General features: G+C 38.2%; 2 protein-coding genes across 2 annotated transcripts in view; both read left to right on the top strand.

Moving 5' to 3' along the window:
• LOC136750931 (von Willebrand factor A domain-containing protein 3B) overlaps positions 1 to 9,460 on the top strand; it is a 40,077-nt gene extending 30,617 nt beyond the window's left edge. Inside the window, exons 31-36 of the mRNA XM_066706104.1 lie at positions 4,056 to 4,175; positions 4,615 to 4,736; positions 4,872 to 4,964; positions 5,327 to 5,492; positions 7,429 to 7,663; positions 8,144 to 9,460. Coding sequence (XP_066562201.1) covers positions 4,056 to 4,175; positions 4,615 to 4,736; positions 4,872 to 4,964; positions 5,327 to 5,492; positions 7,429 to 7,663; positions 8,144 to 8,327 — 920 coding nt within the window. The 3' untranslated portion in view covers positions 8,328 to 9,460. The remainder of the gene's footprint in view (positions 1 to 4,055; positions 4,176 to 4,614; positions 4,737 to 4,871; positions 4,965 to 5,326; positions 5,493 to 7,428; positions 7,664 to 8,143) is intronic.
• A 130-nt stretch (positions 9,461 to 9,590) lies between these two features.
• On the top strand, positions 9,591 to 26,761 carry cnga3a (cyclic nucleotide gated channel subunit alpha 3a). Its single transcript, XM_066706105.1, has 9 exons — positions 9,591 to 10,042; positions 14,873 to 15,030; positions 18,075 to 18,191; positions 18,874 to 19,053; positions 19,665 to 19,715; positions 21,128 to 21,253; positions 21,849 to 21,956; positions 22,247 to 22,353; positions 23,425 to 26,761. Exons 2-9 carry the CDS (start codon positions 14,921 to 14,923, stop codon positions 24,825 to 24,827), a joined length of 2,202 nt encoding a protein of 733 aa, XP_066562202.1. The 5' UTR covers positions 9,591 to 10,042; positions 14,873 to 14,920; the 3' UTR covers positions 24,828 to 26,761.
• Positions 26,762 to 27,799: the final 1,038 nt, after the last annotated feature.

Here is a 27,799-nt window from a genome sequence, read left to right as displayed (position 1 = left end):
ATCTAGTGAAGGCTGTCAAAGCATGTGTATTATCTTCTCTAAAGGAGACAATGACATCGAAGCCCATTTATAATAGATGGGAAAGCCTGTTTACCATTTAAATGCTGAATCCTGAGGACGAGGGCTTGAAGGGGCATTCTGGGATTCAGGGAATGTCTGCTGGAAACCGCCATGCCTCTGCCGAGTGCTCTGAGCAGTGTGGTTCGTACCCGACTTTGCAGAGCCTTTCTGAGAAATCTTTTCCAAGTGGCAGCTGCAATGCCTCTTTCATTTAGCATCCAAATGGTATCAAAAGATTAACAGCAATCTCATTGCAGCTGCTAATCCCGAGCTAAGAGAAGCAGTGGAGCCTGGGCTTACTTGGCCACAAAGCCATATATATGAGAGCTCTGTGAATAGTTAACAATCAGAATAAAAAGAGACATGCAACAAAACGGGAGCCATGCTGCATTTACAGTAACTGCGATAGATACTCCACGGACGTCTAAGCAGGCTAGTTTAGTGCATGCCTTTCCTGTTCTTACTTATATAAATCGATCAGATAGTCAGTCAGGAAAAAAACAAAAGCAGATTTTCAGATCAGTACATTAATAAACATTGCACCATGGATAGGTGTGTTCATATACTATTTATGAATGGTATATGTCCATCACTAAGGTAATTTGAGTGGAACAGGAGGCAAAGGGTAAGCAGATTAATAGCTTCAGTAGGGAATACATTTTGTTTGTAGGCTCAGTGGAGGCTGGAGAAGTCAGCAACAGAGTTAGCCTGTTTAAAGTGTGACTGACATTACAGTATTGCACTGTCCAATGCTTGAACATGAATTTAGAAGGTACTGTGAGTTTATATACCTTGATCTTCCTTATTGGTTGTCAGTATGTATTTTATTTCTGGTAGATAAACTGCTTAATCCACGTGTTTTCAAAGAGAAGCCCTTGATCTATGTAGCCATACCAAGAAAGTTAACCCAGCGAATACCATGAATACATTTTCCAACTTAAAAGGCATCTTAAACCTCACTTACAATTTGATATTGTTTTTCTTAAGTCTAAAAATGATTTGATCCTATAGGAACCTTTTCTGAATACAGTACATCCTGCCAAAATAGTCTTGATTTGTTGCTGAAAAAGACAACAGAGTCCTTTATTCTTGTCAATGAAAGGCTTATTGAACGGCCTCTGATTTAAAAATAATGCTTTCTTTACCAGTCTTATTTATAGTTTATGACCATAGGTGCCCACTGATGTGAGTGTGTGTGTGCCAGTGCTTTTCTCTATGTTGTGCCTTTATGAGCTTTAAAATAATGCTTTGCAGTTGGTACATACTTTTAGTCCTGATCCAAGAAAGGGAATTAGGAGGCTCAGATTGGAGATTAGTTTTAATCTGTGATTAGCAATGTTGGGCTGCAGATTGTTGAAAGGATTTCCCAGGTCTCTTTAGGCTGGTTTGGCACTGACAGAGACGCCTGTGACAATGCATGAGTGGGTAAAATGCAGTATAATGAGCCGTCGGCTCTAATAGTCCTTTCAGAGACTCGCATGAGGATGCAATGTGCTTTGCTCACTCACGAACTGAACGCCTGTCATCTTGTGATGTTTAACATCATGTATCTTTGATAAACTACAGGCATACATCAAAGTCTGTGAACACACTCATAGAGCATGGGCTGTACAAAGTGTTTTCCTTTTTATTGAATTGCTGTATTTTCAATTTTAATTGCGTGCACTGGCAAACAAAAGGCAAAGTGTTTCCCATGATTGTTTTCAAATGTATATGGATTGAATATGAAATTAATATGGTGCATCTAAAAGTGGAGTTATAATACTTTTTACCTAAATATCATGTGATTAAAACAAATGACTTCCACATTAGAAAGAGGCTTCTAAATACAAAATATCAAATACAAATGAATCACAAATGAACAAATGGCAACAGGGCCAAAATATCCTGAATGCTAATATATCCTCTGTTCGTCTCAGAGCCAAGCTTTTTTCAAGGGCTAAAGCAAATGTATTGTGTCAAATGGATTATTAGTATATTAGTTATTCATTCTACTGGATATCATTGTATTTGTTACTGTTAATGCATTCTGGTCAAGAAACTTTGTAATACGTAGATGTTACAGCCTCCCAGGGGCAGCACACTCAGATTATCAAGTGTTCATGCATGTGTATCACAGGCTGGAAATAACTCCACTAATGCATTGCTGAGCCATGTGCATGTATTGAGCTTTTATTTGGTTTAAGATTGAGAGTTTGAATCCACTTTATTCTTATGGTCTCAGCTGAAGAGGAACCTCAGAATGCCTCTTTGTTATCTAACTAGAAATCTGCTGGGATTCTGTAAAGAAATGATCTCCTGCTCTAACCAGGTTGAAGTTCATGCGTGCTTGGTATGTCACCGACTCCACAAGAAGGACTAGAAACCAGAAGAATTGTGTTTTGTTTTTAGTAGCTGCAGGATCTCTGCTGGTTCAGTTGACTTATAGTTCAGCCATGTGCTGCACACACCTTGTGTCAACACATGAGGCAGTCATTAATAAGAGCAGAGCAAGTGCTTGGTCTGGGGTTTATGGAAGTGTGGTGCTCACTTCCCTTCCTTTCCTGCTCAGGGCTGACACATTTAAATACATTACTCTGTATCTTCACTAAGCTGCAGCATCTCACTATAGCATCTAAATAGAAAACCCCCTTTAGATGTAAAACTCAATGATTATGGCTGCTAAACGTATTACTAAGAGCCCTTTAGCTCAATTGAAAACTGATATAAACTCTCCCTGAGAAAGCTTCTTATGCATCCTCAGTGGTGACTGCTCTGGGCTTTCCAATAATTAGACACTGATATAAGACTATTGCCTATTAAATTATGTATTCTATTGTATTCTATTATTGGATAGTATAATGCACTAGAAGAGTACATTGCATTACCCTATTATATAAAGATTCAGGACTGATTCTGAATTCTGACCCAAACTGCAGATAAAAAAATAAAACTTTCTATGGCCAGTAAATATAAAAATCCTGACAGCAGCCATTATAACATGCTAACAGTGTGCTCTCACTGGATAAGATTTGCCGGGTGCTTAGGCGGTAACAGGCACTTATTTTATACTCTTTATCTTACTCTTTTTCACGCAAGTACAGCCACGGCAGGGGTCAGCAACATAATTGCTCCCTGTCCTCATTAGACATGAACTGAGCCTTTTCAGAGAAGGCAGTTTTCTAACCTGATCCTCAGACACAGCTGCCATTTCTAAGAAGACAGACATCTTAAATGAAAAGATGTCGTGTGTGTTCATGTAGTCAGTGGCTTATAGCGAAGTTGTCAGTTTAAAAAACATTGTTGTATAGGCTTCTTCCAAATCCCATTACCAACCACGCTGTCCAACAGAGACAATGTCTGGTTTAACAGCGAGATGCAGTAGTCTTCAGTCACATCCCAGGAGGGCAGAAACCTACAAGTTTCCAAGCCTTAGCACGTTCATATACTGCAATTATTGGCATAATGTGTTCAATTTTTGTACGACTGCTGATTGTTGAGGGAAAGCATGCCTCCTAATCCCATGTATTGTGCTGTCAGGTCTTATTATGTAAACTGTCTGTTGCTAGGTGGCATTGTGTGAAGAATTAGGCTGAAGCACACAAAGGGAAACATCTACAAAGCATTTTACTTGGGATTAAGTTATGAATTATAAACAAACAAAGCCTTCTTATCCCTATAATACAAATTGTAATGCCTGACTGTTGAAATTTGCATCTAATTGTGAATAAATTGAGAATTGCACACATAGCTCAGGGAGTCGGCCTTGAAGAGAGTGGCCACTTTGGCTGCAGTGATGTTACTGCACAGAGGAAGAAATTATTTCATATTCATCATCTCACAGATTTATACCGCTAAGGCTGTTTTTGTTTGTTTTTAGAAGCTGAGCAAAGTGTTTGTCATACCGAAACTGTTTGTGCTTGTATGAACTTTTAATTTTAATAGGACTTCTAACTGTTATTGTAACTGTTTGTGGTGATTTTTGTTTCCCCCGCCCTTACCCCGCCTACTTAAAGGTGAGGCTGTGCTGAAGGGTGTTCCTGAGCATGTGAGCAATGCCAGACTCAACTTCCCTCGACTGGCTCCTGGACAGGCTGTTCTCGCCCGCTGGTCACACGATGGCTGTTATTACCATAGTAAGTTCATCATGATGACTCAAGAAAAACTATTTGTATAACGGATGCATATTTCTGAGATTTCATGCACAACAACATTTAGAGTCTATTATTTAATCCAAAGGCACTTGAATAAGGCAATCTCTCCTTCAGCTTCAAAGATGGCAAAGGTGTATTTTTCTCTACTCTTATTTCAATTTGTGGTATTTTATTTTCTATTCCAGACAATGTGTAATGCTCCATTAAATAATGTATTGATTTATGTGGCATTGCATTTTCTTTTCTTAAAAAAAAGAGCCACTATTCTCTACACAGTGTTTACACTTTTTATAGTTTCTTGTTTAATGTAAATTGCCATGGATGAAGGCTTGAGGCAAATACTTGTATAGTAATAATAGCATTAGATAAAAGCACTAAAGTGAGATGTGGTACAAGCTGGAGACAAATTCCTCCTTGGCAGGTTCAGTTATCCACTGCTGTGGAGACCAGAGCTACTTCTTGCAGAACAAGGATGGAGAGCTGGAGAGAATCTGGAGAGAAGACATCATCACAGAAGGCGATGACCTAGAACATGTCATTCAGGTAAAGAAAAAAAGTTAAGACTGAAATGAATTTGAATTACCTTTCCTGCTCATTATACTATGTATAAACAAAATGTTTTTATTTTATTTTCGTGGATTGAAATCAGATTTAATTCAAACATGTACTCACTTCCAGGACAAAGATCCTGTAATTGGTGCCCATCCTTTGTATCCGGAGTGCTTCTGCCCTGGAGTGGTTTTGAAGGTCCTGGATAACCTAAAGCTGGAGGTGATTACTTTGTCTTCAGGTCCAGAATTATGATAAACGATGAGGTCTCAGTGGTAGGCTGAGTTAAACAGGAGGAAATAGCGAATTCAGCCTGACTTGACACATTCTTTGTCCAACATATTTGCAAGACCTGGCGCATATGTTTTTATTTCTTGACCTGCAGCCTTTTCCTGTGCTCAGACCATTATGTGTCACCACAGGAGGCCCTAGCCTCAGCTGGTAGGTGGCGTAGCCTCAGTTTGAACCTCTAGGCCAATGGCACTCATACCAGTCCCCCCCACCCCCAGCTGAGAATCATAACTCAAGAGTGGGTTACAATGAGCTAAATCTGTATGCGTGTCTCTGCTGTGCCTTTCCTGTAGGTCAGGTATTACGATGGGACGGAAGCTCGGGTCTCCAGAGAGCAGGCCTATTGGATTCCTGCTCAGAAGTTCGATCAGGACGTAGCCTACATGCTGGAATGTGAAGAACGGTGGGTCAGGCAGCCAGTGGTGGCCAGAGATGATGAAACTGGGACTTATCACCTTGGTAAGACAACAAGCATATCAAGGCCTTCACACATTTCCGACATATTTTTTCAAATCAAAAATGCTATGGTGAGAGGGCAGGGCAAGAACTCACTACCTTTTTGGTTGTGCTAAAGGTTTAGTGGTTTACAGTGGTGTCCAGATTACATTTTCCATTATGTAAATGGCACATTGCTCTATTCCAGTGAGCTTGATAGGTCTCTGTAAGCCAGTCCCTGTTTCAAGTAAAGGCAAAAGGTGAAATTTATTCCCTTATTTAGGTCAGTTAGGTCAATAATAGTTAAGTGGTGAAAACAAGGACAAACCTTCTTTCCTTCAGGACTGGAGTTCAGTATTGTTGTATGTGTATATATATATATATATATATATATATATATATATATATATATATATACACACTCACCTAAAGGATTATTAGGAACACCTGTTCAATTTCTAATTAATGCAATTATCTAACCAACCAATCACATGGTAGTTGCTTCAATGCATTTAGGGGTGTGGTCCTGGTCAAGACAATCTCCTGAACTCCAAACTGAATGTCTGAATGGGAAAGAAAGGTGATTTAAGCAATTTTGAGCGTGGCATGGTTGTTGGTGCCAGACGGGCCGGTCTGAGTATTTCACAATCTGCTCAGTTACTGGGATTTTCATGCACAACCATTTCTAGGGTTTACAAAGAATGGTGTGAAAAGGGAAAAACATCCAGTATGCGGCAGTCCTGTGGGCGAAAATGCCTTGTTGATGCTAGAGGTCAGAGGAGAATGGGCCGACTGATTCAAGCTGATAGAAGAGCAACTTTGACTGAAATAACCACTCGTTACAACCGAGGTATGCAGCAAAGCATTTGTGAAGCCACAACATGTACAACCTTGAGGCGGATGGGCTACAACAGCAGAAGACCCCACTGGGTACCACTCATCTCCACTACAAATAGGAAAAAGAGGCTACAATTTGCACAAGCTCACCAAAATTGGACAGTTGAAGACTGGAAAAATGTTGCCTGGTCTGATGGGTCTCGATTTCTGTTGAGACATTCAGATGGTAGAGTCAGAATTTGGCGTAAACAGAATGAGAACATGGATCCATCATGCCTTGTTACCACTGTGCAGGCTGGTGGTGGTGGTGTAATGGTGTGGGGGATGTTTTCTTGGCACACTTTAGGCCCCTTAGTGCCAATTGGGCATCGTTTAAATGCCACGGCCTACCTGAGCATTGTTTCTGACCATGTCCATCCCTTTATGACCACCATGTACCCATCCTCTGATGGCTACTTCCAGCAGGATAATGCACCATGTCACAAAGGTCGAATAATTTCAAATTGGTTTCTTGAACATGACAATGAGTTCACTGTACTAAACTGGCCCCCACAGTCACCAGATCTCAACCCAATAGAGCATCTTTGGGATGTGGTGGAACGGGAGCTTCGTGCCCTGGATGTGCATCCCACAAATCTCCATCAACTGCAAGATGCTATCCTATCAATATGGGCCAACATTTCTAAAGAATGCTTTCAGCACCTTGTTGAATCAATGCCACGTAGAATTAAGGCAGTTCTGAAGGCGAAAGGGGGTCAAACACAGTATTAGTATGGTGTTCCTAATAATCCTTTAGGTGAGTGTATATATATATATATATATATATATATATATATATATATATATATGATTAATCATTAACAGCAGGTATTATTTTTTACTAGATAGGAAATGCATTGTTCACCGTGGCTTTGATTAGATAATCAAAACCTGAAGGTGTTTCTTTTCATAACCTTAAATATTACACTGTACTTAACACTTTTAGAAGAATGCTAAAGGTCAAAATCATTCATTTGAAGACAACCTTTAACTGCAACAGCTATCATAAAACCTGATCGCAGACCGTGAAAGTGAGTATCGTCCTGTTCCTTGAGGTTTTTCTTGTCATGTCTGTCAACTGTAGCCGAGGTGCAGCAGAGAGTAGCGGACGGAAAACACTATGTGATTCGCTGGAGCGATGGCAAGAGCACGATCCAGAGGAAGTCTTTCATTTTTGGGAAGTATAGTCGCCCACACACGCTGGCGGTGGGAGACTTCGTGCTCTCATTAGCGGATCCTGTCTCTCTGACTTTCCTGCCCGGCACAGTCCGTGGGTTCAACGGCACTAAACTGGATATACAGTTCATTAACGGAAAACGGTGAGTCTGTAAGGTGTACGTCGGATCAATCAACTGATAAATGTACAGACATCTAGGCCATAAGATGATATTTATATTCAGTAATGTCTGGTCACTTTATATCCGTATTCATAACCAGGCATGTAAATATAATATGAAAGAGTTGTTGTCTCTTTTGTCTGTGCTGTAGCTTAAAGCACAAATGAGCTTTGCTTGTGTTGCTTGGCCCACTCTAAAAAGGAGCAAGTGGGTTTAAAGTGTGTTTATCCAACAAATACAATTTAGTTCCTGTAAAGTCCTTGTTTTTTCTGCATGGATGCCATTCTTGCCTTGTAGTACACTACAGTGCCATCTGTTTCAGTTTACAGTGCTCTGCATATGCATGTGTTTTCTTAGGGAAACAACAAAGTGACAAATGAGTTTGGGTTACTGAGTTGGAACTGTGTAATAGCTGGTGGTTGACTGAGAAAGTGATATTTGTTGCTGTGTTTGTCTTGACAGCTGTCAGCGTATGGAAACGAATCACTGCTTTTGGCTCTCCATGGACCAGTATAATATGGAGGTAGAGATGTACAATAGCAGGTATTCGGGACATCAAGATGTACCAGAGAAAGAGGGAGATGAGTCCGAAGATGATTTGGCAGAATCTGTGTACTCGACCGACTCCAGTGCCTCCAGCAACTAACTGTCACTTCATTAATAAAGAACATAGAGAACTGTTAGGGTCATTGCAAAATCCGTAAACAACAGATTTAAAGCAAACAAACATAAAAAATACATGCTTAATAAGAATGATCAGTTTGTCCCACAGGAAAGAAATATATGAAATATATATATATATATATATTATTTGCAGTTTAATCTATTACTATTCAGACAACATATTGGTCTCATTAAGCAAGTAGACGAGGATAAGAGAAGCTTTACTACGGTTTCTGAAGCAAGTGGGTGTAAGTGTTTATCTGATTATGACATTCTCACGTAGACGGGTTTCCACAATGGAAAAGCCCGTGATGAGTCTAGTTCAGGACACACATTTCGAATGATCCCCACCCTGTGCTATAAACTTGCCTTTTTCTGAATGCTTTGTCCTTTACTTCTCTCCAGACTTTTAAAGCAGTATTAATGCCAAGCTCTTGTAGTCACCACAGCACAATCAGGCACGTACAAGATGGAGTAGTACAACAGAAAGTGTTAGTTCATTGTACTTTACAAAATCGAATCTATTTCTATAGCACTTGTTTCCTTTAAACATCATTTACCATATGAAATATTCACACCCCCCACCCATATTCAGCTAAACACACCCAGAACAGAAGTGACCACAACAGATTGAATGGAATTAGTGACGATTTTACATTCACATATCCATGGGCTAGATTTTCACTTTCCAACATTTGAATTACATTCCCTGCCACTAAGCTCTTCTTTTCTTAAGTATCTATCAAGCACATAATCTTTCTCATACATATTCAGTTATAATATTTTGCGAGTAAATAGGGTAATGTGGCAGCTCACAGAATAACACTCCGCTTTTAACTTCTCATCAATAATCATTATAAGCCATCATTTTTATGAAGTTGTACCCCAGATTATTTCTTCTTTGTATGCTATTACATTTTTAAAGAGAGACGTTTGAGTTTTGAGTTTCCAAACTTGTATTGAAAATTCGAATTTACTTCTAAATTTGATATTAAACATAATTATATTTACATGAAATAATGGTTTAAAATTATCCTTTGAATGCAGATTAAATAATGTTGTGAAGAACACTCACACCATTTTAAATTGCTACAATAAATTAAAAAACATACCAAAGGGCTGTGGTTTTATAGAATAATATTAAAATGTAGGTAATCCCTCCCAAAATATTTATTCAGATATTTCTGTTTATTCACTGTGGGATGCGATGCTCTTTCTATTTTCCTGTACCTGTTTTTAACTCACCTATATTGTTAAATTGTTAACCAGGGTTATGTTTAATGAAAGAAGATGAGGTGTGTGACGTTTGTGAATTTAGAGGCTGAGTGAGTGAGTGAGTGAGTGGATGAGAGAGAGAGAGAGAGAGAGAGAGAGAGAGAGAGAGGGGCCGCGTCGGTGTTTATTGACATCCACCATCAGCCCGGAGCTGTCCTGTGTCCTGGGTGCTGAAACAAAGTACTTTGCCTCTCATGTCTGATTGAAAAGTCTTGCAACTCTTCAGGATTTCTAATGGACAGACAGCTATGGGATTACTGTGTCGAGTAACGGAACCAAGAAAACAACAGTAAAAGAAAACGCAGGATTACCTTTATTTCGCCACAATGGGATTATGTATCATAAAACTGAAAAGGATTACTACAAGTGTCATTTTCCACGGCGTATCATAAACACCGCGGTCTGCATACATTGTACAACCAGGTATGTGATGCTAAAATAAACCCTCTATCAATGTATGCATTCAAAGTTGGGGAAAACTACCAAGACAAGTGAATGTCAGGGCCAACAGTATTTTCTCGCTTTTTTACACTTCAAACAGTAAGAATAATCATAATCGGGGAACAATGATCGTGTGTTTAATACAGAAAAAACAATATGCATGCAACTAAACACCAGGGAACAGCAAAGAAAAGCCGTACAAAGTTTATATCGGTGTGGTGTTTTAAAGTCTCAATGTGGAAAAACAAAGAAAACATGGGCAGGCTACTGCTGTATCCAAAATAGCTGGGGAGGATATTTTGACCCATGCAAAATACCTAACAAGATAGCAAGGGATCTGCTTACTTTGATTGAGCGGTATTAACGGTAATCTGAATGCGGCGCACACGTGTTGAGGCAGCATCTCCACAGCACCGAGTCAGAGAAAGTCATGACTGTTATTCTGGTATCTGGACAATTCCCCATTTCCCAAATCCAGTCCCTCATACATTGTGTTCTGTGTTTATAATGTGTACATGGGTGCTATGCGAAATTGACATTTCATACAAAATACGGGGGGATTAATAAGCAGATGGATTTGGTGTCAGGTTGGTAGCTTCGTTGTTTTGGTGAGGGCTGCATTTACAAGTCAAGGACAGGTTAACTTGAAAATGATATAGTTCATCTCAAATCCGCCACAAACATCAATAGTTTATTCTTTTATTAAACCTTTAAACGATTAATTTTGTTTCACACAAACAGCATTCAACTCTTATTTTTGTTTTTAAGGAGAATACTTCATCTTTCCACAATGCAATGTCACGTATTAAATATTCCAGAATATTTTCAATGCAATAATAATAATAATAATAATAATAATAATAATAATAATAATAATATAGTTATTTGTAATTTCTTAAAAATAGAACATGTCATTTGTAATTTCATAATGGCATCCTTCAAAACGTGTGCTATCCATAATACTAATAAACACACACACATATAATTATTAATATTAATAAGTAATTTATTAGAGTTGGAAAGTAATGTGTTTATTTCATGTTATGTTATGCTAGGTTTGCTGATGTGCGTTATTATGGCTTCCATCACTCATATCACATCAACATGTTGTTATGAATTATTAATTTCACATCATATCTTGTACTTAATACATTATGTTGGGTCGAAAACGTACCAGAGCTTTGGACCACATCAAAACTTAGACCCATGGGTCAATCGCATGGGTGTCACTTCCGATACTTAAGTCGACCATCTGTTGGACACCAGATTAATCCTTCTGCCTGATGCAAATGAAAGCCTCCCTCAATTAGGCTACTCTTATTAATCTGTGGATCAAACATTTGATTTAGTTTGATCCTTAGTGTGAGTGAAAGAGAAAGGAGATGCACACACCCCGCTCTTTGTAAGCAGTTAGCTGAATGAACTACTTTTTATTTTTACCCCATTCACAGTCTTTGTGAAAAAGGAAATATCTTCCTTCATAGTGTTATATTGTCATGGTTACCAATCCAGTATCCACGGGGAGCAAGTCTGTGTCTGAAGCGACTGGGATTCAGAAACCAGCAATCCGCACCAGTCCGCACCAGTCCCCACCGGACCTGTATCAGCCTCTATCGACACATGCATTTGGGATTCAAAACGTTGACCTAATATCAGTTAATGATCACGGTATCTGTTTTAGATAGGCCGACATTACTATTTTGTATGCAATTTTAATATTAATGCTTGAACCACCTTTCAATCAACAGGGAAATATGTATGATTGAAACAACACCTATTCTGTCATTAAACTATAAAATGAAAGCTACTTCAAAGTGCGCAAATGAGATTGTAGTAACACTGACAGTGAGATAAAGCTGGTCTGATAATACTGAGCACCGGTCACCATTGGGGGACTTCTGTAAAAAAGATATCATGCAGGGGTATGTTATGTATTCAACCAATAAAAAATAACTTTAAAGTGATTAAATGTACATATTTAAATATAATTGAAAGGCCGTGAAAGCAAATATAAACATCTATAGCTTCATTGACGTGTTGTTTTTTAATCAGATGCTGGAATAACACAATGATCAATTTACATTTGCTTAATATGTTATGGGGTTTAATAAAGAACTATTTATTTTGTAGTTGTCTTGTAGTATGTAGTCTTGTAGGAATGTATAAAAAACATCAAATAAAAAGGGATTCATTGCAGAGAGAGTTGAATGAAACTGTTTATTCACTGTGGGATGCGATGCTCTTTCTATTTTCCTGTACCTGTTTTTAACTCCCCTATATTGTTAAATTGTTAACCAGGGTTATGTTTAATGAAATTATGCTTGTGAGGTAAAACTGTTAGTTAATGTTATTTGTATTATGCATTTTAAGAGGCTAATGATAATCAATTAAATAAATACATGCATGCATGCAGTTGTAGCTGAAACAGAATTATTCAATTATTCATTTTGTTTAATTAAAATGGTTGATTTAATTATACTTTTTTTAGAGTTTGTTGAACACTGATTCAGCCTACGAACAAATGTAAAAATGTAATTGAAATCAGCTTAAAAAAAAGCTCAAACTAATCAAAAGTTGGAGCTCTTCTCTGGTGTGTTAACCCCTTCCTTTGAAAAGATTTAGAGAAAAATACAGGAAGAGCTTTGGGCTTGTGAGTGCTGGATTACTGCTTAAGGAAAATGGGAAATAAAAATAAAAATAAGCACTTTACAAATCTGGAGGGGGTCAAGGGGGACATTAAAGGCATGACTGAAAGCATTGGTATGTGGGCTTGTTAAACTGTAAAGAGAAAACGCAGTAAAGATTTTAATTATGGGAACGAAACAAAGACTTAAATATCAATAGAAACACATAGATAATTATAATGTTATATGTAGTGGAATCCCTTTTCCATTGGGTTTTAAAGATCCATTCCTGTCAGGGCCAGCCACATCTACAATACTGAATTAGATTAATGGTGTGTCTGTGTCCCCATAAACATGTCTGTAAATGGTGAAAAGAAGTGTAGGATCCAATTGTTGTTAGGTTGCCGGGGAAGTGGCAGCGTCACAATACCATCTGTCTCAGAAATTATCCCATGGTTACAGATGTCACTTAGAAGAACCAAACAGACTGTTTTTTTTGTGAGATGTTCCTCTGTGAACAAAACTTACCAGCCTTAGCATTGCAAATTATAGAAACCAACCAAACTACCTAGACACTCCAAGACACAGTTTCCAGTCCACCATTGTGGAACGATCTTAACATAATTCCCCAGCACCATGGCGCTAAAGCAGAACATAGTGTTCCGGGTTCTGGATGAAGGCAGATATTATACTAGCTTAATCCTCAGCTCTCTTGATGTCATTGTCTTCTAGTGGACAATTGATAGAATATGGGCAAGGTGTTTGTGGAGGAAGCTAACTGATCTGGCCCTGTGGTTTCCTGCATGCTGGCACAACATGATTGTACAAGAGGACTCAGATACTCTCCTCTATCCTATAATTTTCATTTGGGGAATGTTTATGTTGTGTTATCTGTTACGAGGCCACAGTTAATTGACATGATAATAATAGCATTCTCACCACAAACAAGAAGACAGAATGATGCATAACTAACATAAATGATATACAAGTGAGAAATAAATCAACAGGTTTATACTTGTATCTCCACCCTTCTAGGCCCCTATGAATTGTCCCGAGCCCCTTATCAGTGGATGCTTCATGGATTAGGGTCTATATTGACTGCATGAAGCTACCATCAGTTGCTTTGTTGCACAATCTGCATGTCCTTTACATCCGCAAATGCAAAAATACATGTTCAGCATATAGTTTACTATAACTTTTGATGTATATTGTCCAGTGAACCCCTTATCCTGTTTTCAGTTAGAGATCTAATCACATTCAATTTATTTTTAGTCTTGGGAGCTCAAAGTGAAGCTGCTAAGTTGTTGTTGTTTTTCATTTTGATGCGAGGGATTTGGAAAAACCTGATCGAGGACGAGGATCTTTAATCTCTTGAAATCTCTTTACTTGCTTTTTCATATTTCCTTCACTGTTATGTGAGACTGATTTGGGATAACTGTCTGGGTGCAGTAACTTATGATGTGCATGATCTAAAATGTCCCCTTTAATCATCAGAATGGGTTGAGTTTAAATTGAAGACGTGCATTTCCTCATTTACATTTTAAACATGCCTATGACCATTTGATACAATGTTTTTGTTGTCCTGTAGTTTAAGTTAGGATAGAAAAAACATTAAAATGACTTTATAAGCATGCATCGAACTTCTAAGTTGAAAAAATATTTTAACGAAAATGTATCTAAAATACTCTTAATTAATAATATTGATGTTTCTGCCTTTTTTACATGAGCGACAATGCTTACATCATTACTTCTAGTATATAGCTGATTAGTGTACTATTGATTGTGATTGTTTTCCTTTTTCATGAAGAAAAACATTTTGCAAAGGTTTTGAAAGAATCTTTGTTAATAAAAAGCATGCAAACAGACCCATTCAAGTGTTAAGGGTTGTTCTAGATCGTGTGCCCATGGTCTGAGAAGAAGATCAGAGGCTGAAAATTGCTGTAGCATGTAGGAAAATATGTAAACATTGAGTGTTTTTAACCAGATGCTAACTAACCTCCAGTAATGATCATTTGTATGTTATTAACAACTTATATGTTGCCCAAAGATGTTCACCATTCATAAATGTATAATTGTGTGCTAAGAGAATTGTTTTTAAATCATTTATAAAGTGACACTTGCTTCAGCCCCTCCAAAGTAAGGTGTTGGCACGTGTATTCTGATGGCAGTGTTGTGTTTGTGCCCACAGCTGTGCTTCTGCACCTGGGTGCGTTGGATGAGGGCACTGTGAGCGAAGATGGCCACAATCAGCACCCAACAGTCCTACTCGGCCGTGCACCGGCTCTCGGTCAGGACCACTGATGACGACCTAGACTGGATCGAGAATGGCAATAGCAGGAATAGCAGGTGAGAATGGCCAGGAAGAAAAAGACAAGTGAAGCCCTTGCCTCTGTGGACACACTGCTGTTTTGCACGTGGCACATTGTGTTCGCCTCGGCTTGAATGCTGACACATTTCTGGGACCACTTATAGAGCTCAGTAAACACAAGTAGTGTCACGTCTTGTGGTGGACGCCTTTCTATCCACACATCCATCCTTAGGTTTGCGTGTCAAGTCAAAAGCAGTGTAATATGTATATCTATTTGCCCTTTGTGAAAGCTAGCAATCAGATGTTCTTTCATTGAGCCTGACTTAACTTCAGTGACCTTTTATGCCTGCAGCTCTGAGTGCATTTATAAAAAATGTTTTTTCGTGACTGTTTTAATGGAGATGGTGTTCCTGTTTCTTAGACCCATACCATCATATAGTATAGCCCCAAATTATAAACTGAATTATATGTATTTAGATGTCATGCTGATTTTTGCATGCTTTCTTGTCAATGCAATCCTGCTGAAATCCTTGTTAATGTTTTTTACCAGTATTCATGTCACATAACACTTGATTTCAAGTAATACATTAATTTATCCCATGGAAGAAATGTTATATAGACAATACTTACAAAATAAATGAAAATAAAATGAACAGTGCCATTTATTGTTTTCACTGTGTCACACTCAAATGTATGTGTCTATGATTTATTACTCTATAACATGTATTAATGACATGTTCCCCCATCGGGAAAGAAGTATAGTATTTATTAAGACACATTTAACTTGCTTTCATTTCTTGAAGCAAAATGTCACGAGTTCAGACACTGGCAAAAGGGTTGATTGTATAATTCACCTGAAGTAACCTCGAATCTCCTAACGGATAACAGCGCTGACCCATGCAAGAGGAGCAAACCTTGTTATCGAAAAGGGCAGAGCGCTGGAGAGGAGACGGGGCAAACAGGGCAGGAAATCTGCAGTGGCAGGAGATATAATTGCTGATGTAATAAAGACATTTTCAATTGCTGAACAGTCACAGCAGAAGAGCAACAAAAGCAATCCAATAATCATTGACATTATTCTGAACTTCTAAAACAACAATATCCTGAGGGGGGACAAAAACAAGACTAAACTGAAAAAATGAATAAAATGTAATTATTATCCTGTTTTGATATTCTCTGGTTGTAAATTAGGAACATGTTTGAAATAGGGCACAGTGCTCCTTAGCAACAATTTAGAATTAGCATATATTCCAAAGTCTGTTTTAAAGGTTGTCAAAATGAACTGTATTATATCCAATCAGGCTTATGTATCTAAATGTTAACAAGGTACCTTGTCTCTTTGAAGCTTCAGGAAGAATGAAATAATGCTGCTGGGTCAAAATAAAATAAAGTACCATGCTTAATAGTACAGCTTGTTCCTGCTCACTAAAAACAATATTTGACAAGGATGCAACAGATGTGAGATGACATTTTGATGTTAATGTAATATAATGTTTTATAAGTAAATTCCATATGAAGGCTTTTTCTTAATAAAACTAAAAATGATTGGCAGGTTAAAAAATATGCAGTACAGTGTTATACATGTGTTGCTTTTACTTATTTATAACATGCTTCCCTCTTGCTTTTCATCCTTCCAGTCTGTATAAGATTTTTGACAGAAAAATATGACCGCAGCAGTCCAGTGGAATCACAGGTAGTCAGTTGGCTTGCGACCATGTTGGCAGTGTGTCCCTGCAAGTGTAGTAATTCCTCAGGATATAGAGAAATGACAAAGCTGTGTACGAGGCAGGCAGTTGTCCTGTCATTAATTAGTTAAACGGCCGAAGAGCTGTTTCCCTGGGGGGTAGCCCTCTGGGGGAAGAGGTGCTTAACATGTTATGAAGTACGGTAGGAAGTATGTAAAGACTATGGAGGGAGGGACTAAAGAAATAAGCCCTCAGTCTGGATACTTCCACTATCAAGCAGTATCAACAAAAACAGATCAGTTTTGCATGGAAACTGAATCACCAACTTTTAGTAGCAAAATGAGGTAAAGATTTGTAAATTCATGTCGGTGCAGCACATCAGTTCTGGACAATGTATTGTATGTGATGTGAGCCTGTCAGATTGACTCAGAGGTGCTAATTGTCTTTGTTGAACGCTGTTAATTGCCTTTGCCATTGATTCGTGGAAGACAGGTAGGACAGAGTAACCGACAGCCTTTATTAATGAATATCAAGGACCAGGCAGCAAAAAGAGCCTCATCTTTGTTTGTGGCTGTAATGGGTTAAATGTTACAATTAAAATGTACAGTTAAATGTTAGTTAGACTAAGATTAAATGGAAAGTTACATGTATTTTGGTTTGTTAGGTAAAACATAGGTCGAATCTGAAGAGAATTGCTTAACAAAATATGTTTTATATATAGTTAATGACTGTACATTTATTTTTCAGTTAATCATACTTTTCTGTACCAGACAAACAGATTTATTTTTAGTTCAACAGAAACAATGAAAGACAATGTTACGGAACCCATATTAAGTGTTGTGAAGAGACGTAAAATCACCCACTTCTCTGACTGGAGAGGTTTTAATGAAATTCTTATGTCAAGGATGACAAAAAAAACCTATTTGAGGCCAGTGGAATAACATGAATTCAGATCAGGTTCTATTCACTTGCTGTTGAGACAATTTCCATGTTGTGCAGCTACTAGTGATGCGTCACTAAACCACATTGTCTGGTTTACAGAGATTTTATCAATTTTATCAATAAAATTGGGATTGTTTATTTTCAGAACATGTACTTTTATATATAATATGAAGAAAAAATCCATTATTATTATTATTATTATTATTATTATTATTATTATTATTATTATTATTATTATTATTACTGCTACTACTACTTTCAACAAATTGAAATATTAAAGCAATCAATGAGGCCGGTATGACTTTCTTTTGGTTTATTTTAGTTTTAGCTGTCTTAATAAAACCTGATCTAATTCTGTGGGTGGATTAGGGTTGTAAATGATGTTGTTTTTAGAAATGGGAAAGGAGCGGTGCTGGAGAGGCTGGGAGCTCACCCTGCCGTGTGTCTTCTCACAGGGCACACTCTCTGTGTGAGGACACGTCCTCCGAGCTGCAGCGAGCCATCTCCATGGAGGCCCGAGGGCTGACTGAATCTCGCAGGAGCTCCTTCACGGGCACAGGTGCCATGGCCAGGTACTGTGTGCTGTGACGAGGGTCCCTCCTGTAACCGGTCCCTCAGAAACACATTCCCCATTCGCCAGTGATCTGCTCCCCACATTAGCAAACGCTGGCACAATTAAATTACCCGCACGAAATGCACCATTATCCAGGCGATAATGAGAAAGCCATCGCTCTAATAGGTTCTAATATGAACCCTCCCTTAGCTTGGGGCTCTAAACACAGTGTCCTCTTTCGTTCCATCCGAATTTTGCCCTTTTTGGTGTTCAGCTGCTAATGATTAAAGGACAGCCAACAATCAGCTGGACTGTAGCCCTCGAGGTTTGTGGTTAAGGACTCCTACTCTTAAGAAGAGACTGATAAATGTCCTTTCTACTTAAATTGGTACTTTAATAGGTCTGTAGATGGTGCAATGGGTACTTTATACAGCTCTAATGTATTTATTTCAATATGTTAGTTTACCACAACTTATTTGACCATTTCCTCCTTTCACAAGTTATCTGGTGATCACAGTATATACATTAGTCTTTGGATGACCCAACAAGCTACTATATAAATCCAGCTTTGGGGGACTTGTGAAAGAAAACTAGTGGATGTGTTTAAAGGGTGCTGGTGTACGTGTCCTGTGCGTGTTTAGTAAACCACATAATTACAAACCAAAGGGCGGATTCTAAGGTGGTGGCTGATTGTCTTCCAGGCTATCGCGGTTAGTGTTTGCACTAAGGAACTGGGCCGCCAGACGATTACACCCCGAAGATCAGAGACCGGACTCGTTCCTGGAGCGGTTCCGAGGTCCAGAGCTCAAAGAGGCGTCGAGTCGAGAGAGTAACACCCAGTCTACCGCTGGGAACCCAGACCGGCCACACAGGGCAAAGAAGTGAGTCTCTACTTAGCTGAATCACAAAGATAACCACAGCGGTTGGCGCAGTGTGCAATGTGGTGCCGAAGTGTCTCAGGACTCTCAGTGAGACGTGGTGAGACAGGAATGTGCTCCACTGAGATCTAGTCAACTTCACAGTGGTCGACCTACAATGATTTCATTACTGTCTGACAAAACGTTATTAGGGGATTGACAGAGACAGTCTGAACTGGGTCAAACTTGCTGTAATATTCCTCCAAAGTATACTGAAATAATATTTGGTGTATGTAATGGTGCTGGGGTGGAGGCTATGATGTTAGTAATTCAAATAGTAATATAATATATATAGTATATATTCACACACACAAACATTTTTAAACAATGTTATTCGTGAACTTTACACACAATTATAATTATTAAATATTGTGTTTTAAAACACTCACTCTCGGGCATTACGCTTTTTAAAACGAAATATCCAAACACAGATATACTAAACGAAAACTTAGGGGTTAACAACTCAACCATGTATCTTGTGCTTGTAATGCAAACAGCATATGAAGTACAGACACAAGTGTTCAGTTAAGGTGCTGTTGCTCTTTCAATAATGTGTAACCATATTTCAAACACAGCCACTGGCCACTGGCAAACTTCAATGTCAACAACTGCAACAACACAGATGAGTAAGTTCAACCTCGGTAGAGAGGAATTCAAACTACATAGATCCTTTAGATTGTGTTTTTCCCTTTTCCTATATCATTCTGTCATTGTGTCTAATGACAGGGAATAGCAGAATATATCAGTACTGGTTTAATTTTGTGAGGGTTACAGATAATCCTTGATTTCAAATATGGTAACAAATAGCTATTTTAAAGTTTAGCAAGTGTATATTATTATTATTATTATTATTATTATTATTATTATTATTAATAATAATAATAATAATACACTTGTGAAAGGCAGTTTTCTATTTCCAGTTTCAGTACTAATCCTTTTCAGACTTCCACAAAATTAAACCTGACAAATGTTGTGTGTAGATCAGTAGAATGTGTGCTTACTGATTAAGTAATTTTTAAATAAATCACCCTGATAGTACTATGAAAGAAAATCAATGTACAAATATTTATATTATTGCCAATGCAGACATAGTATCAGCTCCTGACAATATTGAGTATGACTAGAAACTTTATCAGCTCCTGATACTATTGAGTATGATATTGAGTATATCATTGTGAGGGCCCTTTTGTAGACAGATAAACAAAACAAATGGCTGATGGTTTCAGAATAACCTGGGTGAATCCACCACAGACAGGAAACACCTGTTTCTCAAAGCACAGGCTGCAGCTCAAAAAGCAAAGGGGGATAGTATAACATATAAAAGCTATAGAAAACAGTATTGAATGCTTTGTAATTACATGTGTACTCAGTAATAAGAATGTTGTATGTTAAAACATTGAGTCCCATAAATTATAGCTACCTAAATGATTCAATAGTGCTCATGTTAGGTAGTTAATTACCTAAAAAAACACAAAAATGAAAATCAACCCCTTTTTCAAGCACTTTTTTGTAGTCTGAGTTTCTGACTCAGCCCCCTGAATTCAATAAAACTTAGTCTGGTTTCAGTGGCACAATCAGGGTGATACTTTTGTATTTGGTGTATTTTAAAACTGGAGGCAAAAGGGAATCCTTTGTTAGTTGCTGTAATCCCACACGAATCCTTGTGAAAGTGCACAGGCTGCTCTGCCCCCTGCTGGTCATCCGAAAAACAAATCAGGTTTCCAGTTTCACATTTGAGTTGAACATAATAATAATAAAAAGTAATTCAAAGAGTATTTCCCAATACAATATGCAACAATAAAATATTTCCAATGGTCGAGCTTCAAAACAAATTGAACATCTGCAGAATCGCTCTGAAAAAATGAATAAATATTAAGCGAAGTGGATTCCCTGCTCACATGCTGTCCCCAGTGGACCACTCTCCTGTCCTCAGTAGCCCTAGTTGACCTCTCTTTGGTAGTCCAGTAGAACCAGTATAGAAAGTAGTCTTGAACTACTTTGCTGAGCAGTCTCTGAGTGAAAAACAAATTACTCTTAGCAAAAAAGAGGATAAGAAAGAGGAAAAGAAAGAGGAGAAAAAGGAGGAGAAGAAAGAGGAGAAGAAGGAAGAGAAGAAGGATGATAAAAAGGATGCAAAAAAGGACGATAAAAAGAAAGAGGAGGAGTAAGTATCCTGTTGTTAAGGTAGACTAGAGAGAAACGTTTGATTGTGATCCAACATAGGGTTCAACTGGGTTCCCTCAGTTTTCATGTCTTTTATCCAGCAAACCTAACTCAGACTACCTGCAATCTGAAGGAAAAGCATGGATCTCTATGCAGTTGATACTCACCTGACACTCTTTTTGTTTTATATTATTTTATATTCATGGAGAAAACTTACATATGTGGAAATACAGATTATATATACATTAATCCCACACTGTCATCTGTTAAACACAGGAATATACTGCTTATTGATCAGCTATGTCTGTGACAAATCTGCAGTATAAGAAAACCAGAGCCCTTATTATTAGATAGTTATAACATTTGCTAGGTATAACTGAAAGCAGTAGTCAGTAGAGGTGAGATACATTATCTGACTAAAGGTGTAGGTGACTTCACAACACACATTGTTGAAACAAAAAGAGGTTTCCTAATCAGCAAAAAGTACAGTTTGATTTGTATCAGGGTCACGTATACGGTGTAGGCATATTTAGGCATATTTTTTTAAGGATACAAACATGAAACAAGTTTTTTATTATATTTGAATTATTTTTCAGGAAGAAAAATGAAGTGTATATTGTTGATCCAGCAACAGATTTGTACTACAGATGGCTTTCGATAATTGCAGTCCCAGTCATGTACAACTGGTGCATGCTTATTTGCAGGTTTGTATATTTTGCCTGTATTATTCAACAAACAATTGTATTTTGTTTTATATTTCTATATACACTCACAACTGCAGCAAATATTTGTTTTTTTTACTGTTAGCTATGTTCTCTCTCTCTCTCTCTCTCTCTCTCTCTCTCTCTCTATATATATATATATATATATATATATATATATATAAATATACTGTATATAGTTCTGTAAGATGTTTATATAATTTTTCATGCTAGGTTTCATAATCACAACAATTGAATTAACTGCTTATTATGTCTTCCTCATTGACCCCTAGGGCTTGTTTTGATGAACTTCAGACAGACTACATTACTTTGTGGAATGTTTTAGATATCTCATCAGATATAATCTACTACTTGGACACGTTTGTGAGATTGAGAACAGGTGAGTTACAGTGCTGTCTTCATTAATTCCACTCACTCGTTCATCTTTCTGTTCCACGATGTGAACCTATGTCACCTTGAGTCATTAACTGTGTTACACATTTCTACGGCTTTACAGTTCACCGTAGCACCTGTGACATTTACTAATAGAAGCAGGGCAGGTTACCTGTATTGGTATTTTGAAGAATTGCATTGCAGGGTCTGTTAATGAAACTGATCCTATAACACAGTGATCAGTCAGGATCATAACTCTTGCTTTCTGTTAGAAAATGGTTCAAAATGAACTTTAACAATTTAAATTGCTAATACTTTATTTTCAGGCACATAAATAAGGGCTTAATAAATATTTGCTTCAGTCATAAATTCACATTCTATTATGAATATTAAAAGTCAGTAGAAATGCAATATCAAAGAAAGAATACCTGAATCCCAGGAAGGGCAGAATGACAGTAAAGGGATATAAAAGTGCATTCACGATTGTGATTGTGTAAGAAAAATAATGAAATAATTGTTTTTCTATTTGATTTACTTGTTATCTTGCATTATAACATCAAACTGCATATGTATTAAACTCTTACTTACAAAACTGAAAGTATTACTGCAGCATTTGATGGATTAAATTCCTGCCTGTGTCAAAGGCTTAGTTTTATTAGCAATATCCTTCCACACAGTGACCTTCTCCTGTGTCCTTCCACTAAATCTTTGACAGTGTTTTATGTGTATGTGTCACCCTAACTGGGAGGAAAGATGAATGACAATAGTTCAGGAAAGATTGCAATATTCGTTCTTTATGATGTTGTGCCATATAGTGAAGTACAGGTATAGATCTGTACCCATAGACTCTTCCTTGTGTCCAATCTGAGATTCCTTTTAACTGTTTCTTTTCTTTTTAAAATTCCTCACAGCTTTCAGCCTCAGTTGTCACTGAGCAAAATTTTTTTAATTTCACACAAAACCAATTAAACAAATGCTATTTTGACTTGACCTCTTTAATTTTGTTGAAATGTTGTGATATATTAGAAAAATGAAGTGAGTTTTTCTGATGGCATGCCAAATTTTATTGTTTCACTAGGTTTCCTGGAACAAGGATTACTTGTGAAAGACTCTAAGAAATTACGAGAAAACTACGTGAAGACACAGCAGTTCAAATATGATGTAATCTCAATGGTGCCAACGGACATAGCAGTGATAAAAGTGGGGAACAATTACCCGGAGTTGAGGTTCAACCGCCTGTTTAAATTTGCACGCCTTTTCGAGTTTTTTGACCGCACGGAAACCAGAACGAATTACCCCAACATTTTCAGAATCAGCAATCTCGTCCTCTACATTCTCATTATCATCCACTGGAATGCATGCATATTCTTTGCCATTTCTAAGTCAATAGGCTTTGGGACTGACTCCTGGGTGTACCCCAACATAAGCCACCCAGAGTACGGGCGGTTGGCAAGGAAGTACATCTACAGTCTTTACTGGTCGACCCTCACGCTCACCACAATCGGAGAGACTCCTCCTCCGGTGAGAGACGTCGAGTACCTGTTTGTCGTTTGTGACTTCCTGATCGGAGTGCTGATCTTTGCTACCATTGTCGGCAATGTGGGCGCCATGATCTCCAACATGAACGCCTCCAGAGCAGAATTCCAGGCCAAGATTGATTCCATCAAGCAGTACATGCAGTTCCGTAAAGTCACCAAAGATCTGGAAGCCAGAGTGATCAAGTGGTTTGACTATCTGTGGACGAACAAGAAAACGTGCGATGAGAAGGAAGTCTTGAAGAACTTGCCCGACAAACTCAAAGCAGAGATAGCCATCAACGTCCATCTTGACACGCTGAAGAAAGTGCGCATCTTCCAGGATTGTGAGGCCGGACTCTTGATTGAGTTGGTGCTTAAGCTGCAGCCCCAGGTATTCAGCCCGGGCGACTACATCTGCCGCAAGGGGGACATTGGGAGAGAGATGTACATCATCAAAGAGGGAAAGCTGGCCGTGGTGGCAGACGACGGAATCACGCAATTTGTCGTCCTGAGCGACGGCAGTTACTTTGGAGAGATTAGTATCTTAAACATCAAGGGAAGTAAGTCAGGCAACAGAAGAACTGCTAACATTAGGAGCATAGGCTACTCAGACCTCTTCTGTCTCTCCAAGGATGACTTGATGGAGGCCCTAACTGAGTACCCGGATGCCAAGAAGGCTCTGGAGGAGAAGGGGAAAGCCATCTTGATGAAAGATGGCCTGATAGATGAGGAAGCTGCCAAACAGGGCGCCGATCCCAAGGACCTTGAGGAAAAGGTGGTGAAGCTGGAGTCGTCTCTGGACCTGATGCAAACCAAATTCGCAAGACTGATGGCGGAGTTCACATCCAGCCAGACCAAGCTGAAACAGAGACTCACGAAAATGGAGACCAAAGTGAAGAAGATGGGGAGCGAGGAAATCTCAGACGGGATGGAGGCAGATAACGAAGCCGCAAAAGCAGAGTAGAAAAGGGACAAATAAAAGCGCTGTTTGCATTTTATACCGGGTCTGGACTGTGAGCTCAAGTTGACACTTCCTTTGTTTTTGTATAATAACAGGAATCCAAAAAAAAAGTAGTTTGATCATTTTTAAACTTTTTTTTTTTAAATATAAATGATGTATTATAAAGTCAGTCATTTTCCTTTCATAGAGATTGTACAAGTGTAAAAACACACCTTTTTACCTGGCAAGATGACACTGTTAATTTGTAAATAAGAAATGTATTCTGTGTAAATCTAATGTCCAATCATAGCAGTGGGAATGGAATAAAAGATCCGGTTGGCAAGGACACTTTACTGTTTTAAAGCAGTCTGAACAGTAGATTGATGCTTTGATTAAAGGCGTTTTCAGGAAGGAGCTAGAAGACCAAGTTTCATGCACTTCTGCCGTTTAATTCTCTATTCAGTCTGTTCTATGTTCAGAGTTGTATGACAAGAGTTTGAATGTTAAGTCTTTGTCTCTTCAGGCAGCAGCGTGACATCTGAGAGGTTAACCTGAGGGCAGATGGTGACAATAGATATAACGTTACAAGGTTGAGAGCAGCACAGGTCTAAAACAAAAACCCAAGCCAATTTAAGTGCATTACTGGAATTATTTAAGGGATCAACATGTCTCTACGTTTCAATACAAGTATACAAAGGTAAGCATGCATGAAATCCTGTCTTGAAAAAGGTGCACACTGTTTTGATGACAAAATGTATCCCCTATTTCTTTCCCCTTGGTAAATATTTTATCAGGGGTACTCAAAATCTGTGCCCTGTGGGATATCATGCTTCTGGCATTGGTTCCGCCCCCCAAATCCTTCGTACTAGTCGAGTACTTTAGTGGTGATATTTTCCCAAATCTTTAGAAGGTGATGGATTGAGCTCATGATCCAGCTCACCAGGGCCAGAGTTTGGGCATGCCTTGATCTTTTATTCAGATCATTGACATGTAAGGGAGGGATGTCAGCATAAATTTATATATTGTGTTTCAGCTCAATTTTGCATATCTGATATCATGTGGCACTGGTTTAAAACACCTTTATTAACCTGTCATCAATAAAATCTGTCATGATAATGCAATGCACTAAATTTAGTGGTGCATGGACAGATTTTACCCGTGAAAAGGCATGAAAGGCTGCCATCTTGGTGTCAATTAGAACACAAATCATTTTTTATAATCAATTTCCTATTAAAATATAGATTCAAATCATTGAAGTTAAATAGTTGATATATTTTTATTTCGGCAATATACTTCTTGTTGGGAATTGGGGATAATCTCGACCCAGCCTGTATGCCTCCTACTATGTACACTGTGTATTTATGAATGTTGGACCATAGAGAGAGTATATTCATCATCCTCATGCACAAAGACTGATCTAACAGTCATTTTATCTGAACTGATTTAAATGTGTGTAATGTATGCAAGTTTTTAGCATGCTAAAAACTTTCGGATCCCAATAAAAAACGTTTTACTGGAGAAAATGTTGTCTGAATGCTGTGGACACATTAACTATGTGTTCTGCTCTTCTGTGTTCAATAACATGATTAAATATATTTTAAAACCATAAACTACATAGTTGCAGTAGATTTTGTACAGGATCTGCACAGAGTGAAAGACTGGTATGTTTTTGTATTTGAATTTCCGTTGTTATAACAGTCACCTGCAGATATAACACATTGCATTTCATTCATTGAGATACAGTTCCAGCTACGATTTCCCAAAATAAATAAAGTGTTTCTTTATATCGCATCGTCACAGAAGATGAGAAATACACACAATGTGAAAGTGGGGTCTAATGAAAATCTGTCTCCTGGTTACTGTCGTCTGCTTATGGACACAGAAAGTTGATAATGTATTGAATTTTGTTTCTAAATTTATTTAATCCTTGACAATCCCCCTTATCCAGTCATGGAGATCCCTTGTCTACAAGGAGTTACTGGGCTGTATTTGAAATCCATTTTAGTGACTGACAATAAAACTAAAACAAACCACTCTCCAGTTTATTGGGGTTTTTGTCCACAGGAACCATACTGGGGATCAGGAAACAATAGAACAAGGTTAATGCTAACTGTACCCAAATGCCAAAGAAGAGTTTGATGGGAAATTTGGGCATGATATGGTCACCTGCTAAAATGACACTTTGACATTGTTTCTCTGTGGCAAGCATGGTTATGTGATATGAGAGAGACACAGACAGACTGGGGGCAAGGAGAATATTATACATTTTTCTTCACCCTAATCTCTGTATTACCAATGGCCTTTAACAGGTTTCTGAGGTGTGATGCCCAGTTGGTAGATTCTAATTTTCAATAAGAAAGCTGTTTTACTTGGGAAGGGTTTATGTCTGAGTGAGGACTGATGAACCCAAATTTGTAACAGACAATTGTTATTCAGCCTGAGTCGAGGATTTCTGCACTGGCCCGGGGGAACTGAAGACACACGTGACTCCAGCAGTTCAAAGGCAAGTCACTTTTTTTATTGCTGGGATGCTAATGCAAGGGAATGCAGAGTGCGAAATCCCACAGGCACCTAGGTACTACAGAAGCTACTAATGTGTGTGTGTGTGTGTGTGTGTGTGTAAAGAGCCATCCTCTACAGACTCCTCATAAGTAAATTTGGTCTCATTCCCAAAAGACTTCTCTTTGCAACTGAGCATTCCTGACCACAGGGGACACACCTGACATCACTGGGACTGAGAGCTGCAGCTGCCAGGAAACTCCTTGTGCATTCTGGGTGGAGATTTCTGCTAAATCGGTCATTGTGGAGCTCACCTGTGTAATGGTAATTTAATTGACGGCTTACCATATAATACCAGACTGTAGAAAAACACCAGAAGTAGTCGGGGAACACTGCTTCTATTGACAACCACACACATACATTTTAAAGCACGATAAGTTATGTTTAGTCAAAATAAATAAACTCAGTGCCATATAATTCAAAGTAAATATAAATAT

Source organism: Amia ocellicauda, chromosome 6 (assembly GCF_036373705.1).
Source record: "Amia ocellicauda isolate fAmiCal2 chromosome 6, fAmiCal2.hap1, whole genome shotgun sequence".
Taxonomy (NCBI): domain Eukaryota; kingdom Metazoa; phylum Chordata; class Actinopteri; order Amiiformes; family Amiidae; genus Amia; species Amia ocellicauda.
Note: the sequence above shows the minus strand (reverse complement) of the source record. Positions and strands in the feature narration are given on the sequence as shown.

Coding starts and splice junctions, on each gene's coding strand:
- cnga3a (XM_066706105.1), top strand. CDS start 14,921: ATGGCCACAATCAGCACCCAACAGTCCTACTCGGCCGTGCACCGGCTC. Junction 21,957..22,246: donor TGGTGCATGCTTATTTGCAG/GTTTGTATATTT, acceptor ATTGACCCCTAG/GGCTTGTTTTGATGAACTTC. Junction 22,354..23,424: donor GTTTGTGAGATTGAGAACAG/GTGAGTTACAGT, acceptor TTGTTTCACTAG/GTTTCCTGGAACAAGGATTA.